This window comes from Peromyscus eremicus, chromosome 5 (assembly GCF_949786415.1).
Source record: "Peromyscus eremicus chromosome 5, PerEre_H2_v1, whole genome shotgun sequence".
NCBI lineage: Eukaryota > Metazoa > Chordata > Mammalia > Rodentia > Cricetidae > Peromyscus > Peromyscus eremicus.
The window spans coordinates 117,373,143-117,394,226 of NC_081420.1; the positions used below are offsets into that span (position 1 = coordinate 117,373,143).

Sequence of the window (21,084 nt, forward strand, 5' to 3'; positions counted from 1 at the left end):
AAAAAAAAAAAAACAGTTACAAAATGTTAAGGGACAAGTAGTTACTTTCCCTTAAAAAAAGAAGAAAAAAATTTTAAGGTAGTGGAACTTTTGTTTCACTGTTTTAAAACTGCTGAAGGCAAAAGCAAAAACAAAGCAAAACACACACACACACACACACACACACACACACACACACACACAAGAAAATAGCCGGGCGGTGGTGGCACGCGCCTTTAATCCCAGCACTCGGGAGGCAGAAGCAGGTGGATCTCTGTGAGTTCAAGGCCAGCCTGGTCTACAGAGTGAGATCCAGGACAGCCACCAAAGCTACACAGAGAAATCCTGTCTCGGGGAAAAAAAAAAAAAGAAAAAAGAAAAAAGAAAAGAAAAGAAAGAAAAAAAAGGTTGCTGAAGGCTGAAGGCTGCATATTTCCCACATAAATGACATAACTGAAAAATTTATATATATATAGGAGAGCCTCCATGACAAAATCAGGATGTGTAATTATTGTAATTCAACTTATACCGTAAAATATTTTAAGTTAATAGGTACAGATTATTTTAAACAGTAAAAGAAAATAATACCAATGTCTTAGGGAAGCTACCTAGAAATAATCTCTGTATTTTGCCAAAAATCCTAAGAGCAGCTCAGTTAGAGAAAACTCCAAATACGCACAAAGCTTTTCAATGAGTGTCTGAGCTTTTCGTTTAAAAAGGAAGGAAAATTTTAGGAAAAGTTTCTGTTAAATGCTTTTTGAGCAATAAGCATTTTGATAATTTTCACTATGCACCAAGCCTTCCTAATGATGTTATTATTTTCATAATTTGAATTTAAAATAGATAATTCATGTAATAGAAAAGGCCAATCTGAAAAGGAAATTTTATACTTTTTCTAATATAAATGTTTGCCTATGACCAGCCTGGCATATATTTGTAGATCTTGCCTTGGTTTCAAAACTTTAATGAAAGAAAGCAGACTGTCCAGCCGCTGCTGCCAGGTCTAAGGGACTGCAGCATTAACTCTTGCTTCACGGGGGTTTGTAGTCCTTGGATATAAACTCTGTTCAGAATCTGTAACTCTAGGCAAAAAGTGAACCGTTTGGTTGGTTGGTTGGCTGGTTGGCTGGCTGGTTGGTTGGTTGGTTGGCTGGCTGGTTGGTTGGCTGGTTGGCTGGTTGGTTGGTTGGTTGGCTGGCTGGCTGGCTGGTTGGTTGGTTGGTTGGTTGGTTGGTTGGTTGGTTTTTGAGGAAAGGTTTCTCTGTGTAGCCCTAGATGTCCTGGAACTCACTCTGTAGAAGAGGCTGGCCTTGAACTTAAGAGATCCGCCTGCGTCTGCCTCCTGAGTGTTGGGACTAAAGGTGTGCGCTGCCACTGCCTGGCTTTAAAGTGAATTTTAATGGTTAAAATTGAACAGTGGTTTCAAGAATCCACCACTGATAACACTGTAAAAAATGCAAGGTATTTCTTTTTCTTTGGAAAATCATCCCCAGAAGAAGGCATGTTTCCACTTTTTTATGATAAATAAGGAAGGACAGAGACAAGGGGTGAGAGAGGCTGGAGGGAGGGGCAGCGATGAAGGGGTGGGAAGAAAGGACATCGGTAAAGGAAAGAGGAAGAACACACCCCCTTGGGGGCATCTGTCAACATCCAGGGCCAGGCTATAGACCTCTAGTCTTTGATTCAAGAATTAGCACAAGTGACCACAACTGTTTTTTAAAACATTACACGGCGTTTTCTATGGCTTTGCTAAGTATAGCCTTAATATCACCAAATCTATCAAAAGAGAGTCCAAAACGAGCGTGGCGACCTTGTTTCTGTTTCACATCAGTGTTCCCTGAGCACAGAGACGGGCAATGCTTTGTTTCCCTTGTGCAGATCCCTGTCATGCAGATGTGGACAACTCAGCCCATCTTTGCTGCTGCTGTTTTCCAGAGCCTAAGTGTACTGCTTGTACAGCACACACTCAGGCTACAAAACTAGAGGCTTTCAAGGGTGACAGGACACATGAGTGGCCAAAATCAAACCGAGGCAAGAAAGTAAAGCCATGGGTTTATGAAAGAAGAGTTTTCCGTCCCGACTGCCTCACAGTAAGTATCACAGCCCTGCACAGACCACCACCTGCACAGAACCACAGCCCTGCACAGAACCACAGCGCTGCACAGAACCAAAACCTTGCACAGAACCACAGCCCTGCACAGAACCACAGCCTGCACAGAACCACAGCCCTGCACAGACCACCACCTGCACAGAACCACAGCCCTGCACAGAACCACAGCCCTGCACAGAACCACAGCGCTGCACAGAACCAAAACCTTGCACAGAACCACAGCACTGCACAGAACCACCACCTGCACAGAACCACAGCCCTGCATAGAACCAAAACCTTGCACAGAACCACAGCCCTACACAGAACCACAGCCTGAACAGAACCACAGCCCTGCATAGAACCACAGCACTATTTAATAAGTTCTCATGTAAGGAAATCTGACCAGCAACTAGGGGTTCACCGTCAGGTTGGGGCCACTCTTGTTATTTATTACTCACTGTGGCCAAGGATTATTTTTTTCAAAATATCTGAAGTAATTCTTCTCACATTTGCCTTACGAATGGTCTCCTTTTCTCACGCTTACTGAACAGGCCCATAGTTTGCTACAGCGTGTAGGACCTTTGCAGCATCCAGCTATTCTCAACCAAACATCATTATGTTCTAGAGAATCCACTTCTCTCTATCTAGAATGACAAGTGACAGGATGAGGAAGCCTGAAAGTAGAGAGCCAAAGAGCGCCCCTTCCAAAGGCTCCTGGAAACATTCCCATCATCCTTCATGTCTGTAGACATAAACAGTGAAATAACTGTGGAGGAGAACTCACAGTAAAGCTCAGAGGGGGCAATGAGGGCTACCCTAGGAGCGTTAAAGAGGGTGCAGACGGAGCCCCAGGCACAGCTTTGGGTTGGTGATCAACAGGATAAATGGACACTTACCTCCTTCTGGTCTCGGGAGGATCGCTCTATTCAAAGTATGGAACAGCTGGTAAAAGAAAGAGGGAGAAAACAGCACTTTCAGCAAATCAGTAAGAGTCAGTCAAGTAAGAACGTGCAAACTCTCCATGTTATAAACAATATTAGATAATGTAGCACAGGGAATCTACATTTAGTCTTGCCCCTGCTTTACAGAACAGAGTTCCCACACACCTGGAACTTCCTAATAGAAATGTTTTGCTATTCAAGAGCCCTTTGGGACAGCTCTGAATTTATGCTCAACAAGCAGCTTAGCAAACAAAACTTATGTAGCATAAAGATGCAACTAGACCCTCCACGTGATGAAAGAATTAGCACTGGCCTCATCCCCTGACCACCTGAGGAATGAGTTTCAACTCCGTAAGATCAACCAACAGGCTTTGATGAGCTTCCCCCAGAGGGCATCAAACGCTGGGGTGGTGGCACTCCCACAGGCCCATGGGAGCTCTTCAACACTGACCCTCACTACACCCAGCCCTACGCCCTGCTTCAGCGCGCCTGCTCCATAAGACACCGCCAAGTGTACCTTCACTCCAAGCGCTGTGAGCCCATTACTACACCCAAGGAAGGGAGGCGCGACAATCCCCAATTCACACCACACTGCTACAAAGACCAGGACTTGTCACTAGCAGAACTGAAGCAGGGGCAGTTACCTAGATGCAAATGCCCAGCTTGTAAGATCTGCCATCAACACTCCAGACAACAGTGTCAGAGTTGAAATGAACTGTTAGGACGATCCAGCTGGTGTCAAAACTAGTCAGTGTGGGAAAACCCCCGTGTGGAGTCTGCAGGAGAAGGCAGGAGAGATGCGCTGTCCGTGGTTAATGATATGCTATTATATGTAAAAGTAAGTAAGGCAAACAGGACTTCTCTGGTCTACTTTTCTCTTACAGATGCATGCCAAACTAGCAAAATGAGATGAAAGAGTGTGCAGTCTTTAAGGAACTTGTTACAAGTCTGTGTATACGGAATGCTCCACCTTACAGACAGGCTGACAAACTGCTGCAATCCAACCAATAATGTCTAGCTCCCTGTCCCCTGACTGTTCCTGATATTCATGACAGTAGGAGATGATCCTTGCCCATAGTTTGAGCCAGCACGACAATGATCCGGCTTCTCAGAATCCTAGCACTGACTCACTATTTGCAAGGCTCACAGTACCTGTAAGAAGTGTGCTACACCTTATAGTCCCCATCAAACGTATCACTGAGCAGTCTTTCCACATTCTTGCTGTTGTCTGTTAATGGCCTGGTTCTATACAGGGGAAGACAAACTGATCATGAGTTCGAGACTAAACCAAACTGGAAACCCACTTTTCTCAAAGATTCAACTGTGTGGTATCTTTGCTATGGAAGTTCACTTTCTAAAGTACTACTTAAAGCTCTGAGAGATTATCACGGTTAAGGAAATGTCTTTACTAAAAAGGACTAAAGGACTAGCATAACTATATCTCCATACTATCAAAACTCTTTTATTGGTGGAGAGAGGATCTTTCTCGGTAGCCCTGACTGTCCTGAAACTCTCTATATAAGCCAGGTTGGCCTTGAACTCACAGATCCGCCTGCCTCTGCCTCCCAAGTGCTGGGATTAAAAGGCGTGAACCACCACTGGCCAGCCTCAAAACTCTTTAGAAAATTTTCTAATTATGTATCTGTGTGTAGGTGTGTGTGTGAGTTTAGGTGTCTGCGGAAGCCAGAGGCATTCGACCCTCTGGAGCTGGAGTTACAGGTGGTAAGCGGACCAACGTGGGTGCTGGGATCTGTGCTGGGATCTGTGTCGGCCTCTGCAAGGGCAGTGTGCACTCTTAACCCCTGGAGCACCTCTCCAGGCCACTATCAAAACTCCCAGCTAACACTTCTAAGAACTAATGAAGCATGAACAGAATGAAAGCCATGTACATCCCAGTGAAAGAGGTCATGCTCACCACAGTGAGACCCTGGATTCCATCCTTACCACAAAAAGACAACAAACAAACAAAAAAAAAACGGAAACAACAACAAAAAAGAGTCTGAATCCAGCTCAGATACGGTAAGACAACACACAAATCTAATTCTGGGTCATTCTTCCAGGGTGATACGTTCTCTTAAAACAGCATCAAGCTTTAGAACACAGTAGCTAGGCTTTCATTTTCAGACACGTCAGGACCACCACACCCACACCACCCGCCAGCCTCTCATTCCCTACACTTCTGACAACGCGTTTGCAATTGGGCTCACAGTAGTCCAACTGGCCTAAAGTAGTACCGCGTTACTCCCTATAAAGCTGTATTCTGAGGCCTCCGTCCCTACTGTATAGAACCCCTCTTCCAAAATCATCCTTTCTCCTAAATCTTCAAAATCGCTTGGTACACCAGGTGGTGCCTGCTCCAGCAGCTTCCTAAGACTCCTAACGCTTTACATGGCAGCATACTGAATGTGCATCTGTGATTTTTTTTTTCCTGAAGTTGTCTTCACTAAACCCCCAACTCAGTACATGATCTGCCTGATTCTGAGCCCCAAACTCCAGCAGCACACAGCAAAGAAAGCAGTGCTGGAACTGAGTGCCACCAGACAGAATTCAGGTGCCTCGGAAGCCATGCCACAACCTTTAGTCTATTCTTTGAAACAATATCAATACAGAGGCCCAGTCTCTAAGGCTACTCTACACTGCAAAGTAGAAACTGTTATACTATTATACACCATCAAACATCAGGCACACGTGGGCAGTGGTTCTCAGCTGCCACGTACTTACCGCCCCATCTCCAGAAACTACACTACACGACAGTCCCTCAATGTACTTGCCACCCAAAACTGTCGGGCAGAACTGAAGTTGAGAGTTTTGCTGACTCCTTCAAAGCAAAGTCAATCAGAAGGACACAGTCTAGAAGGACCAGAACTGAAAATGAGCAGTGCCCCAGCCGTGGGTACACTATTGCCACCCAAGATAATCGACTAGAGTGCTGCATGGCTCCCAGATGAGTTTAAGCACCAGTCCAGCAAGGAACTGTTCTCAAACACTAGTTATCAAAACAAAGGTAACTTGGAAATGGACCAAGTCCGCTGTACGGATTGGAAATAAAGCTCTGATATTCTTACAGCTTCTGTTCCACCCAGAGCTTCCAGCCACTGCTTCCTCTCCTCTTCTGAAAACGCCTGCACAGTCAAGGGGACGCCAGGTCTGCAAGACAACAGGAAAACATCAGGTCACCAGTGCCAACGCAAAACCTCCTCTTCTGTTTCCAGACGCTTGATCACAGGGACTAAATGTTTTCATTAATTTCAACTACAATAAAAAACATATAATGTAAAATTTGCTATCTAGGCAGTTTTTACACATAAATACATTATTGTACAACCATCCCTATGATTCACCTCCAGAATACTGGGTGAGAGGGGTGTGTTACTAAAACATTAAAGCTCAGGAGTTCCCTTCAATCAAGAAATGGACTTCATAGTACAAGGGTAACTCCTACTCACAAGTGTCTCGATAATGACAACCTTATTTTGCTGTTTGCTTTACCATTTTTCTGATCCCATTGACACACTCAATGACTCACACTGTTTCCTTTCAATTTATTCCACCACTGGATTCCTTCTTAAAATCATTCTTTTATGTTTTGTCATGGTATCAGTATGTAACTATTAGTATGTTCTTTTTACAGACCATGAAGTCACACTCCCCAACTATCTTACAAGACCTGGTGGCTTTCGAGGCATGCTCTCGGGCAAGTGCTCAGGCATGGTGTCCTCAGTCCTCTGATCTACACCCAAATTAAATGAATTCCTGATTCTGCATTGAATTCTGGCTGCTTGCTAGCATTGTGGCTGCAAGGTACCTCAAGGAAAGGTGCAGAGGTCCTGCTGTTCTGGGTCCACTCTCCATTATAACAAACTACTCTATGCTTTACTGTGTGTTCAGTTTGATGTATTAGGTGACGACATCTTCTTCTCCAGATCCTCTGTCCTCAACAATCCCTAAGATCAAAGACTGAAAGCTCAGAAGGGGAAACTGAGGCAGGAGAGGAATTTAATTGAAGCATCCCACTAGCTGAGAAACAAGCATTCTAGCACAATTACCAGCTTGGTGAAGCCTTTCTCCCTTTGCAGCTGACAACCTGTCCATTTGTGCATCCTGAGTGGCTCCTGGTTTTGTTATCAGACTTTAATTCCATCCAAGTTAACCCTGGAGCCACCCTATAATTTCACATCTGGGGTGGGGGTGTCCTTAGCAATCTTATGGGATGTAACTTGAGAGTCAGCAAAATGGTACAGATAGCTAATGCGAGGACGTTGAACTGGGACTCTCCTTCCAGAGCCCATCCTGGGTATACCTGGGTACATCTTACACTTTTCCTATGCATCTATTTCTCTGACCCATACATTTAAATTTTTCCTTTTTTATTGTTATGTTTGCCTATTCGTATGCATGTGCACCACATGCGTGCCAGGTGCTCTCAGAAGCTGGCAGAGAACATGAGACTCCCTAGTGCTGGACCTACAGATGTTGTGACATGTAGGTGCTGGGAACTGAACCCAGTCTTCTCTACTCTAAACCACTGAGCCATCTGTTCAGCCCCAGAATATGTCTTTGAATAAACTGAGACTCTTCTTTCAGAAGCCTGTACCCATGTCCTTGGGCGTGTTTTTGTTCCTTGTGCACATTTCTATTTTTAATGGAATGATTCCGCTTCATGTTGGCTAGTCCTGAGATTCCTTTCTGTGTCAAAGCCACGAATCCTTGGCTTGGCTGAGCTGAGGTCCCTGAGAGACTTGGGGAGCTCCTCAGACTGCTAAGGGTGACAGCATGGATCTGTGTCCCTGTCCCTCACTACTGACCCACACATAGCCAAAGCATTACTGAAAACAGAATCAAGAGAGTTAAATCCGATTGAAGTCTACGCCAACATTTGGTGCTAGAAATACTAGTTATCTGTATGAGAAAAATAAATAGGACTCTTATCATCCATAGCACTGCCAAATCTTTGCAAGTTGTACATGAATTACAGCGGTTTCCACTTGTTAAAACAGAAAGCTCCTTTTGAACTTGGTGTACACAAAGATCTCATAGAGTAGAACGTTCTACCAGTGATTTTTTTTTTTATATTTGATAAAGGAGTCATAGCCACAGTATGTAAAGCCCCTCCCATTGTGGGTGTTTACCTCACAAACGGAAAATGAAAGCTTGTCCCCATAAAACCCTGGTGCTAAATGCTTTCTTCACAAAGCCAATCATTTCTTCATCCCCTATGGCACTGCCCTTCAGCACACATTTCAAGACTAGCCCCATACTAATGAAAACTCGGATTTCCTTTTTAAGTACCAGAATCAAAAATATGGCTATCGATGCCCCACTATCAATAACATCACTTTCAGTAGAAAACTGTATACCCTGAAAAGCACAGAAGCCTCAGCACGGGAAATGTTCCTAGTTCTACCTGGTCCGTGCTCTACCTTCTACAAAGAATTTTTTTAAAAAAATAACTAGCTTTCTTAGTCTCTCTAAACAGGAACTTAAATGTTTTGTAAGACTCGCCATTTGCCTTTAAGTCATTATTTGTACTGTAGCCAAATTAAAGTGAAGCTGCACTGTTAATGAAATACATACTGCATACATATATTGACATGAAACAATATAATCCTGCAAACATTGTTGGCATCTGTCTCAGCAAACGCAGCAACTTCTCAACTGTAATGTACTGTGTACTGTGTACTGAACAGATGGCAGTGTGCATCTGGATGCGGTTCAAGCCTCTGCCCACGAGATGTCTGCAGCAATGGTCTACCTTCTCCCCCACCATCCACTAACCCCCAACCACCACCTACTGTTGCCCCCAACCCTCCTCGCAACCTTACCTCACCCTCAAACACAAACTGATCAGTTTGAAGGTATCTCTAGACGCAGCCAAATGTACAACACTGCACGTTGAGAACTGCTGACCGGCAGGGCTCAGCTCAGCACCTCCCGTGACTCATTTGGCCTTGGACTTCTATTTCTGAGTTTCCCAACTATTACCTACTCTGCAAAAGGCAGTTTGGGACTTAAGAGTGCCATTCACTGATAGACCATATGTATAGCATGCCCAAAGCTAGTCTCCAACACAGAAAGAATGTATTTAGACATCATTTCTCAGCAGGATGCAACAGTATCCACCTGTAACTCCAGGAGTACATAGGAAGAGCAGTTTGAGGACAACCCGGGCAACTCAGCAAGGTCCTGTCTCAGAAAAGGTCGGGGGAACATCAGGGTTGTAGCATAGAGGCTCAATGGCAAAGCACTTGTATAGCATTTGCAACGCTGTGAACGCAAACCTCACTTCAACAAGAATAAAAAAAAAAGAAAAGAATTGAGTCAGGTGTGGCAGCATGCGTCTTTAGTCCCAGCACTCAGGAGACAGAGGCAGGTAGCTCTCTGATTCAAGGCCAGCCTGATCTACAGAGGTCTACAGAGTTCCAGGACAGGCTGGGCTACATAGAGAAATCCTGTCTCAAAAGACCAAAAAAAAAAAAAAAAAAAAATCCTCTAGTAAGACTGGTCCGCTAGCCTAAGCCACTAAAGTGTCTCCATTCCCATGCGAAGTTTTAGAAGCCTTCCTACCCTGCACATTTGCTGAAAGTCTGGCCTTTCATCAATTTATTCTTTTACTCTTAGCTCGTCCCCACCCTCAGAATCAACTAACGGTTGTGCAAGAGCCTGGGTGAGATGATGCTAACAGTTACTACTCCACGGGACGTGTAACACAAGCATTCTCACTACTGTTCAAGCCAATTGTATGAACGTCTAGAAGAAACACGCTCTAACTCTCTCAATCAGAGGACAACTCAGTCGCTGGTGAACAAGCATTCCACACCACCTAATGCTTCAGAGTCGCAGGAAAGCACCACACTGATCAGAGGAACTAAAACCTGAACAGGTAATCACACAGGTAAGAAGCACCTCACCCTACTTTCAGGGGTGACACACGCGGACTCAGTAAAACCACAACAAGTACCAAAGTCTACAGCAATGGGTTAGCAAAGCAGAAGTATCCCGAAGCACATCCTGAATGTGATGTGCCAGAGAAAGGTCAGAAGAGTAATTACTTATCAGGCTGACGTGAGGGGACAGGGAGGGCCCCAGTACACCACAGCACATGGGAGACATGCCAACAAGCTACAGAATCAAAGCGCTGAGGTGGGGGTGGGGGGTAAGTGTCTTCCGTAGAAGAAAGTTACATCTCCTGATAGACTGCGGCCTGCGCTGAACCAAACAACTATTAAAGTCTATTTCCAGAACCAAGAGTGGCCTCACCATTCACAGTCCGTGGTGTGTGAAATGCGGCTGGCATAAGGAAGGCCGTGTTTAGAGTCACTTTAAAACGGTCCTTTACTTGCGGCTGTGCCCCTTGTTTGTGTTTGAAGCTTTTCTGTGACATAATTCACAGCGTAAACCTCATTCACTGTGAGTATCTCAGACTTGTGTAAACATCACCAAAGTCAATTTTAAAACATGTTAATCATGCATGAGGAACAGTTCTGTCCCCAGCGGGCATCCATTTCTGTGCAGCCCCCAGACCTAAGCGGGCCCCTCCTCTGCTCTTATCCAAACAGACGGCTCTGCTCCGGACATGTGCACACGTGGAATTATATGATGCGTGTTAGTTTATGACAGGCTTCTTTTACTCGAGCGCCTTCAAGGTTAGTTCCAAACACTCCAGCATACACTCACTCTTCCTTCTAGTTGGACGTCACTGTTCACTGTAGGAATGCACCATGTTTATTTGCCCACTCACCAACATAGAAACATTCAATTCCTATTTTGGTGATCCTATGATCCATGAATATGCTTCCATGAATAATCATTTGAATGTTTTGCACAGACATATGTTTTACTACATTCAAATATATGTATATACACCTATAAACTACATGGACATATATGTATACAAATGTAAAATTTCTGAGTCACATGGCAATGTAATGCTTTACGTTTGGAAGAGCTACCAAACTGTTTCCCAAAGCAGCTACACCATTCATAATCCCATCTTAACATATGAGGCTCCCATGGTTCCACACCTTTGGCAACACTTGCTATATACCTCATTGATACAGCTGTCCCAGTGGACATCAAGTATTACCTCAGTGTGGTTTTGACTTTCATTTCCTGAGTAACAAATCATGTTCAAGATCTTTTTGTGTGCTTATATGCACATGGCACATGTGTATTTTCCTAGAAAAACAACTTTTACCCACTTTTGAATGTTATATCTTTTAATTATTAGTTCTAAGAATTCTACAAAAATCCATTCAACTTTCTACTTCTTTTGGTATATTTAATGGTCTTTTAGCACATGCTATTAAACGTTTCTCTCTATCAAAGAAAATATTTAAAGCTGCCTTTTTGTGAATTGGGGGGAGGGGGAGACAGTGTATATATCTGCCTAGAAAAGGAAACAGTAAGAATGGCCTGTTGATCTCCACCTAGCTCCCTGCTGCTCCCTGACCCCTTAGTTCTCAGTAGTGAGCCACCTAAGCATCAACACATGGATTCAACCTCAAGATGTGAATGTGCCCTATGAGACCAGCTGTAACTGTGAACACTGATGCGCCAGTGTGAGCAACCTCTGGAAATGTTTGTAACTATCAGGAAAATGGGAGCAGGCACCGTGAGCCTGAGATACCTGAGAAACTAAGCCAGGCCCAAGAAAGCAGGATCCGACACACAATGTTAGCATCAACCCTGACCTGGCTGCCTGTGGAATCCCCAACAAGAAAAAGATAAACTAACACTATTTACAGCCTTGCTGACTCTTTCCAAAATTCACCAATCTAACCAACCTGATCTCAACTAAAGACCACAACTGTAGAGAAGCTCTTGACTCTTGTGCAAGAAGAGCAAATATCTGCCCAGCTCAGGAGTCTCACCACAATGGCACTTCTTCTAACATTCAAAAACACAAAACAGATACTTGGAAAGAAGGCAAAATTTAGATTAAAGGAATGCAATCAGCTATGAAATTGCTATTCAAAAGATTCCAACAGGAACTGTGTAGAATCTTATTTACAATACCCACACACTCCAAAATGGGCTAAATTTATTTTTCTCTAAGCAGAATGCAAGCCTGGGCTCAGGCTGCCCGAGTGCAGTGCAGAAGAGAGCTGCTGCTGACTGAATCTGACCCAGTCTTGTCTCCTCTGAGCAGCAAGTGTACAGTACAAAGCGGTGAATGTCCACCACACACACAGCACTCCATCTGGAACTGCTAAGTGAAACAGGACCCCACTCTCATGGAATGCATAGTCTAACAGAGGGAGAACAAGTTACCTGTAACTCCTAGCAGTCTTCTGGGACAGAAATCGGGAGAATAAACAAAAGCAGGGTCCATCACATTTGAACTTCTAAGTACTACCTTAGGGCTTCAGAATTACAGAGATTTCAACATACATTCGCCCCTCACATCCAGCCCACTAGTTTTTTTCCTAAGATTTTTTTTTAATTATGTGTTTATGTTGGGGTGGAGATATGTACACCAAAGTACACTACCTATGGAGGCCAGAAGAGGGCGCCAGATCCCCCAGAACAGAAGTTACAGACAGTTGTAAACTGCCTTATTTGGGTGCTGGGAATCAAACTCCAATCCTCTGACAAACTACTGAGCCATCCCTCCAGCCCCAACCCACTAGCGTTTGCTCCACTTTTTGGGGTGAGAGGATCTTGCACCCTAAACCACTACTGGTAAAAACAAATACAAATAGATATTTCTGTAATGAGAAATGAAGAAATAAGCCAAAAGCAATTAAAACTCTAATCCAAAAATAAAAATGGGATTCATTCTGAAAACCTAAGGAAATCATAAAGAAAATATATTATGATTACAAGTAATTTTCCAAATTAACCAGAGAGTTGGGGAAAGGTAAGACTTAAGCAAATAATACTTTTAAGACTGAATTCATATGCATATATAAAATGTTGGATCTCATCAACAAAGGATACTTTCCCCTCAAAACAAAAAAGTTTGGAATGAGGCGAATGGCTTAGTGGTTCGGTACCTCCCACTGCATATAAAACCCTGGGCTGCAGCACCAGCAGCAGCACCCAACAATGAGAATTTAAAAGATCCTTGGAAAAGTTGTAAAAGAAGCAGCAACATATGACCTCCAACTGTGAATGCCTCGGAGCCATCCCAGCAGGAATACAGAAAGGTGCCCAGAGAGAAGACCCTGAAGTTTAGGAGGGGAAACGCATCCAGCCATCACCAATATATCTATGGCACTAAAACTAAGAGCTAGACGAGGTTGTAAGGGAATGCTACAGGAAGAAAGGAGTTCAAAGATTAACCCAGAAAACTCCAGTGCCACAGGATCTGGGGCAAGAGCTGGAGAACCAGGTAAAACAAAAAGGGCTGCTGTGGGATGTTCTGTGTTGCTAATTAGTCAATAAGTAAAACACTGATTGGCCATTGGCTAGGCAGGAAGTGTAGGCGGGACAAGGAGGAGAATAAAGCTGGGAAGTGGAAGGCTAAGTCAGAGAGACTCTGCCAGCCACCACGATGACAAACAGCATGTGAAGATGCCGGTAAGCCACGAGCCACGTGGCAAGGTATAGAATAATGGAAATGGATTAATTTAAGCTGTAAGAACAGTTAGCAAGAAGCCTGCCACGGCCATACAGTTTGTAAGCAATATAAGTCTCTGTGTTTACTTGGTTGGGTCTGAACGGCTGTGGGACTGGCAGGTGAGAGAGATTTGTCCTGACTGTGGGCCAGGCAGGAAAACTTTAGCTACAAATGGTGTCCAACGTGGTGGCAAGAGTTTCCACCTAAAAATTGAGAAAAAAAGATTCTAAAACGGAGCTAAAAACAGTTCCTAATTGTCTCTCTCAAATGAGCGGCAGCTGCTGGTTTGAGATACTTGTGGGTTTCTGGTGTGCACGCTCGACCTGCAGTATGGCGGGAATCAGGCCTCTGCAAGTGGCACATTAAGCTGTGTGGTGGATTTAGCCTTTGCTAGCACAAAACAAGAAGAGAGGTTTCTGGGCTACACGCTGCTTGGATAAAAGCATAGACCCACGATAGCTCCCAGAGCTGGCGGTAAATGTACCACCATGTTGGGAAGCTGAGGTGGGCAGACCCAGCAGCCACAGCTGCTGCAGTTTAAAGCAATAGATTCACAATAAGACAGATTCAGATGTAATAGTTTACAATGTGTGTAAAAGATACGTAGGCTTGAAAGAGACAAAAAAGGTGATATATAGAGTTATATAAACAATTACATAGTTTTAAAAAATAAAGTCTTTAAAGAGACAGTAAAATTAATATAAAAAATAAGCCACGTAAAGATGAATATTACACAGAGAATCTGGATTGTGTTGTCTTTGGGATTCTTAACTGCAGAAAAACATTTGATTGTAAAAGATGTTGAGTTAAACCAATATGTATATTTTAAAGGTACCTTGACTTCAAAATTTGGAATTAAGGATATGTTGTTTTGGAAAAGAGTCTCTTTTGTTTCCACAGAAAGCCAGAGGCTATGGATTTGTTCCAGATTAAGATACATCAGGTTTGACCAGCCAAGACCCCCTGAAAGGTCTCTGATGACACCATGGCCCAGAAGATCCAACATCCAGAATGGTTTGAAGGCATCTGGCTCAGACGATACAGCCTCATGGACTATTCCATAATTCTAAAATTTTCTTTGTTTCCCCATAAGATACAGCGCCCCCCTCCAGCAGGAAGTAGTAAGAGAAGCTACGCCCAAATTCCCAAGTTATATATAATTTTACTTTGTTAAGGTTAAAACCTTCCTTTTCGGGGGGGAAAAAAAAAGGGGGGGGGGAAGTGCTGTGGGATGTTCTGTATGGCAAATGTGTTGCTAATTAGTCAATAAATAAAACACTGATTGGCCATTGGCTAGGCAGGAAGTGTAGGCGGGACAAAGAGGAGAATAAAGCTGGGAAGTGGAAGGCTGAGTCAGAGAGACACTGCCAGCCGCCACCATGACAAACAGCATGTGAAGATGCTGGTAAGCCACGAGCCATGTGGCAAGGTATAGGTTAATGGAAATGGATTAATTTAAGCTATAAGAACAGTTAGCAAGAAGCCTGCCACGGCCATACAGTTTGTAAGCAATATAAGTCTCTGTGTTTACTTGGTCGGGTCTGAGGGGCTGTGGGGCTGGCAGGTGAGAGAGATTTGTCCTGACTGTGGGCCAGGCAGGAAAACTTTAGCTACAAAGGGCAGCGGCAGGAGGAGAGTCAGAAGTACAGTGTCCCTGAAGCAACCGAGCCAACTGCGCCATGGGGAGAGGGGCCCTGAGCAGACAGCACCGCACAGAAGACCTCCAGGACGAACCCGCAGGGGAGGAGGCCCCAAAAGCCTGTCCCGCAGCCTGACAGGACAGGAGAGAGTCATCTGAGACATCAACACGACAGCTTTCTGAAGAATGTTGCTGATTATGGAACAAAATAAATAGGCAGTAGAAGAAGAAAAAGGCTCACTGATAGCATAGTAACAACGTTTTTTAAAGACATGAGATAATATGGAGGCAGTATCAGTCTGAATGAAGACTGGTTACAAAATTGAAAATTTCTGTTAGGAAATTTAAAGGCAAGTGGGTGGAGGCAAGGAATGGTGGTACCAATGACTACAGATAGTATACAAATTCTCTTTACACACAGTCTTTAAAAATCTCTATGGCATTTAATAAAAAAACATAGGTGGGGCTGGAAGGATGGGTTAGCAGTTAAAAGCACTGGCTGCTTTTGCAGAGGACCTGGTTTTCGTTCCCAACACTCACATGGCAGCTAACAACCATCTTTAATGCCAGTTCCAGGGGATCTGACGCCCTCTTCTGGCCCCTTCCGGCACAGCATGCATATGGTGCACATACATACATCCAAACACTCTAACACATAACATAAAAATAAATAGAGGCTATAAAGATGGCTCATAGTTGAAAGCACTTGTTGCTCTTGCAGAAGACCCAGGTTCAATTCCCAGCATCCACTTGGCAGCTCACAACCATCTGTAACTCCAGTTCCAGAGGATCCGATGCCCTCTTCTGGCCTCCATTTATTTAAACAAACATTAAAGGGAGCAGGGAAGTACGCAACAGACATCACCAAGGGAGTATGATGACTATCACTGGTGGTCAACTTGACTACATCTGGAATGAACTGCAATCCAGGAATGGAGGGCACACCTGTGAGGCCTTTTCTGCTTGGTTTGAAGTGGGTGAATCCACTTCTAGTCCAGACCTTTGAGGTAGGAAGACAGACATCTTTGATCCAGATCTTGAGGTGGGAAGGCCACACCTTTAATCTGGGCCACACCTTCTGCCGGAAGTCTGCACAAGGACATGAAGGAGGAAGCTCTTGCTCTTGGCTCGCCCTCACCTTGCCAGCACATCCATTCCTTCACTGGCATTGGGGCCTACTTCTTTGGGATCCCAGCACATACTGAAGACCAGCTGAGACATCCAGCCTTGTGGACTGAGCGAACAGCCATGACTACCTTATCTTACCACCACACAGTAGCTTCCACGGAGAGAGTTTCTTCCTGTCTGACCTCCGCTTTTATTGCTTTCCTGTTCTGCCTTCTCATTGGCTCTAAGCCCAGCCACATGATTTCCTCATCACTGCCTGTCTATACAGACCTCCAGGTCTCTATGGTTGGTACTAGGACTAAAGGCTCGTGTCACCACGCTTGGCTGTGTCCTTGACCACACAGAGACTCTGCCTGCCATGTGATCAGATTAAGGGCATGGGCTACCACAGCCTGACTCTGCTTATGGCTCACTGACTTCTGATGTCCAGGCAAACTTTATTTATTAACATACAAATAAAATATCACATTTCAGCACAATTAAAGTATCACCACATTTTCTGTTCACAGAAAACATTGTTGGATGAGCTAGGACTGCATCCTGTAAGTCCCCTATATAGAGAGAGATTCATTCTGTTCCCCTAGAGAACCCTGACTAAAGCAGGGAGGGACCACAGTCCCACTAACAACCAGAGTTAGGAAGGATGGGAGCAATGGCTGGCGTCAGTAAAGAATGGGTCACAGCCTGGCACAGTAACACACGCCTGGAACCCACAAGCACTTAGGAAGTAGAGCCAGGGGAAAGGGGGAGCTAAACACCAGACTTGGTTACCTGAGATTCTATTTAGAAAGGGAGGGAAGAAGGGGGAGGGAGGCAGGCAGACAGGAGCTCTGGTTGTAACCGACCTTACAGACTGATGTGGACACCGGCAAGAATAGCAGCTCGAAGAATGGGGCATCTTCTCTTCAATAAGAAAATCTCTTTAAAGCTGATTTACATACGTGTAAATGTCAATTTTATTTCAAAAGGAGATCTTATAAAGAAATTTAAAACCCCTAGAAGAGGTTTCCTGTAAGTTCAGTTCCAGTTATTATCCTAGTCAGAGATGAGGTATACGTCTGTTATCCCAGCACTAGAGAGACAGAGAAAGAGAGACTGTGGGCTAGCCTACTCCACCTCACAAGATCTTATCTCAAAAAATTACCCTGTATTCGACTTGCTAGACCATCTTATTAAATAAAAACCCAGAGCCAGATATAGGGGTGAAAACCTGAGAGATCAGAGGAATAGGAAAAGCAACAAGATAACCTCACCTCACAGACACCTCAGTCTCCAAAGAGAGATACTTCCTGTATATCCACACCTATATGTCTTTCTGTTCTGCTATCTCATTTGCTCTATCTGTCCAACTACATCACTTCCTCTTCCAGCCCAGCTCTGTCACTTCCTATCTGTCTGTACAGACCTCTATGGTTAGTAATGAGATTAAAGGGTGTGTGCCACCACACTTGGCTCTGTTCCCAGCGTGGCCTTGAACTCACAGAGATCCAGACAGATCTCTGCCTCTCAAGTGATATGATTAAAGGTGTGTGCTACCATTGCCTGACTTCTATGTTTACTATAGTGGCTGGCTTTTTCCTCTGATCCTCAAATAAACTTTATTGGGGTGCACAAATAAAGTATCACCACATTACTCTTTCTGTATAAAGGTGACGTAGTAGTAATCCCTCAGCTATCTTTTTGAGTAGCAGAAAAGGTTATAATTTACAATCACATAAAGATCACGGCCAACAAAGCTCATTCAGCATCATCAATGTCACCAAAAATAGGAGCTTCAGCAAGGATAATGAAAACTGCATTGAAACGGTCATGGAAGTACTAGAGATCCCTGCTCTCAAAGCAGTGGGTTACTCCAGCTAAGCTCCATCTAGCAAACTAGACTTCTGATTCGTCTGTGTCGATTATTTCAGAAGCAGCCTGACCTCACAGTAGTTACACTGGCCTTTCTAAGTTAAAAGTACAAGTTCAGATCTCAGCCCTTCCACTTGGTATCTACAAGACCTCCAGGGCCTCACTCAAGCACTGGAGCTTCACTTTCTCATTTGGGGGGGGGGGGGGATTACATGACAGAAAATACCCCGGAACCAGGAAGGACTGGGTAGAGGGCACCTGTGGGCATATGCTCTTCTTGAGAACACACAAGGGGTCTTACAGGTTACTGACCAGTTCATAAGTGACTTAAATTTTAGCCTCTTTTCAAGCAATACTCTTTCTGTTACTATCTCAGCAAAACCCTCCTTCTATGTCCTCGTCACAGTACTGACAGATTTGTCAGGGCGCTCAAGGGCACACTGTCATGCAGCTGGTCTTCAGTGAACTCACTCACAGGCCTTTCCCTCTGCAGCAGCTCCACAGCATCCGCTAGATCAGATGAAGAAAGCAGCAACAGTTAGGGTGACCTGGAACAGTTTCGTTCTCAGTCCTCTCCTTTGGAAAACTTGTATTACACATACATCAAACAGCCTTATCTACAAACTACCGCAACCACACCAGGGGTGGCATGGAGTCGCCGTCCAGGCAGCAGAGTGCTCCCAGAGGACACGAACATCAGCACCAGGAACCATCTCTTTTCTTTCTGCCTTCCTGCCAAAGACTCTTGTAAAACTGAATGCCTGTAAGTTATTTAGTAAGAAAAGCCTTTGACGACAGGGAAAGGGTTTGTCTAGACCTCTGCCACACACCGAGAACATACACTCAACGCACACGCACAGGAAGGAATACTGTCCCCACACTACTACGACACGCACTGTAACTCGATCACACACCACCCACACTCTCTCATTCTTTTCTTCCCTCTGTCAATCAAAAGCGCATCAACAAGGAAATGCTCAACATGTCTTGTTAGGTGACAGGACCAGTTAGAATGATTCCAGCCTCTGGCCAAGATAAAGAACTATGACCCCACCACTACACAGTGACCAACAACAGTTTATAAGGAAGACAGCCTGGAAACACAAAAAGATGACATTTTTTTCTAGTTCACAGAAATCACTCCTACAACTCGTTTAAAAAAAAATCAAATGAGTTTTAATGTCATATCTAATTACTTCCAATAACTTACCTGTCAGCAGCTTCAATGTCAAAGCAAAACCTTCTGTCAATGGAGTCGGTATACCTTCTGGTGCATTCTTTCAGAAAGAACACCTCTCCATCCCCCTGCAAACAAGCACAATACTCAGCAGCTGCTTGGTCCTGCCCTCTGGTTCTTCCTGATGATGGTACCTACCGTTAAGCAGACTTCACAAATGCTAACTGCAGGACGGATTACCAGCAGTGTCCAGGCACTCAAGGACGGCCTGCCTGTCGACACACTCTTTTGTAGAGTCAAAATCTGCTTTGGTATCACACTATATTACACCCTGTGTCCATATCAGTGTGACCACTACGGTGTGACCACTACTAGCCTATAAACACTGTGATGACATAAGGACTGAAGTGAAAGCACGCCAAGGGCTGAGATCACACGTGTTTATCCACCAACACGGAGGTACTCCTGCTTCCTAAGGGAGCCACCCTGTTTCCTCACGTTTTCCCTTCTACTACAACGGCACTTCGTCTCTTGCCACCGGCCTCCTAAGAGCATCAGAACTGGGGCAGAGACAGAGGCAGCACAGGCTCGCAAAGAGCAACGCTAAGAAGTCTGAGTCCAGCCAGGTGGGGGTGGCGCACACCTTTAATCCCAGCACTCGGGAGGCAGAGCCAGGGGGATCTCTGTGAGTTCAAGGCCAGCCTGGGCTACAGAGAGAGATCCAGGACTGGCACCAAAACTACACTGAGAAACCCTGTTTCGAAAAAACAAATAATCATAATAATAATAATAATAATAATAATAATAATAATAATAATAATAAAGAAGAAGTCTGAGTCCATACTTAGGATTTTCCAGAAATTGAGGATCTGTAAATAATATTTTAAAAGACCCACGGTGTGCATTCAGAACATCACAGCTATTTCTATGACACACTGGGTCATCATTTGGAGCCTAGCATAGAAAGCAATCGCGAGGTAGGAACGCCTGAGAACCTGCAAACTCAGGCTCAAAGCGAATGCTTCAAGCCCTGCCTTCCACAAGTGACAGGCAGCCTGCTTCAGCCTCTTCTCCACGGCATTACAGAGGCTCCTTCTTACTGCCTGCTTTAACGTTTGTCTGTCTGTTTGCCTGCCTGCCTGCCTGTCTGTCTCTGGAAGAAGCAAAGCGTACGTAGATAGAAGTCAGTTTAGATTAATTCTGAATTCACCTAAGCAAAACATCATCCAACCACCCAGCAAGCAACAAACTGCCCTGCGTTCTTAGACTGTGTGGCCAGTTATGCTCACTGCTAGTGGGAAGAGCTTCACGCTCAGGGACCGACGCTCGCTATGAGCCGCCTCCTGTGACTATTCACTGGCCAGGCAGGTCGCCTTCCTTGCACAGCCCGTTCCCAAGGTCTTACTACCAGGCTTGGCTCTGTTATTCATCTCTTTGGGATGAGCAGCTAGCTAAACAGGGAACAACCATGTGAAAACTATGTGCCTAACTGAATGATCACCTCCCCTTCCAGTTTCTGAAGACTGTGAATATACAATATGTGAACAAGCTGGATCTCCTGCATAAATATGGGTGATCAATGAGTCACGACAGCTTAGTGCAGGAATTACCTTCCCCCTCTAAAACAATGATTTCTGTTTTAAAATCTAACTGTAAAGACCCAGGAGTACGATTTAGAAACAAGACAAAGATTTTAATCCTAAAACCAGATTTCTCAAT

General features: G+C 44.4%; 1 protein-coding gene across 5 annotated transcripts in view; it reads right to left on the reverse strand.

The window, feature by feature from the left end:
* LOC131911864 (rho GTPase-activating protein 10) overlaps window positions 1–21,084 on the reverse strand; it is a 280,586-nt gene that overhangs the window by 140,056 nt on the left and 119,446 nt on the right. For 4 of the 5 annotated variants that reach the window (XM_059264272.1, XM_059264274.1, XM_059264273.1 and 1 more), the window contains exons 10-12: window positions 19,399–19,493; window positions 6,075–6,156; window positions 2,965–3,010 (exon numbers count right to left, since the gene is read on the reverse strand). In XM_059264272.1, the coding sequence (XP_059120255.1) occupies window positions 2,965–3,010; window positions 6,075–6,156; window positions 19,399–19,493 (223 nt within the window). Of the gene's footprint in view, window positions 1–2,964; window positions 3,011–6,074; window positions 6,262–19,398; window positions 19,494–21,084 lie in introns of those variants that run through there. The other variant, XM_059264276.1, reaches the window with a different exon arrangement.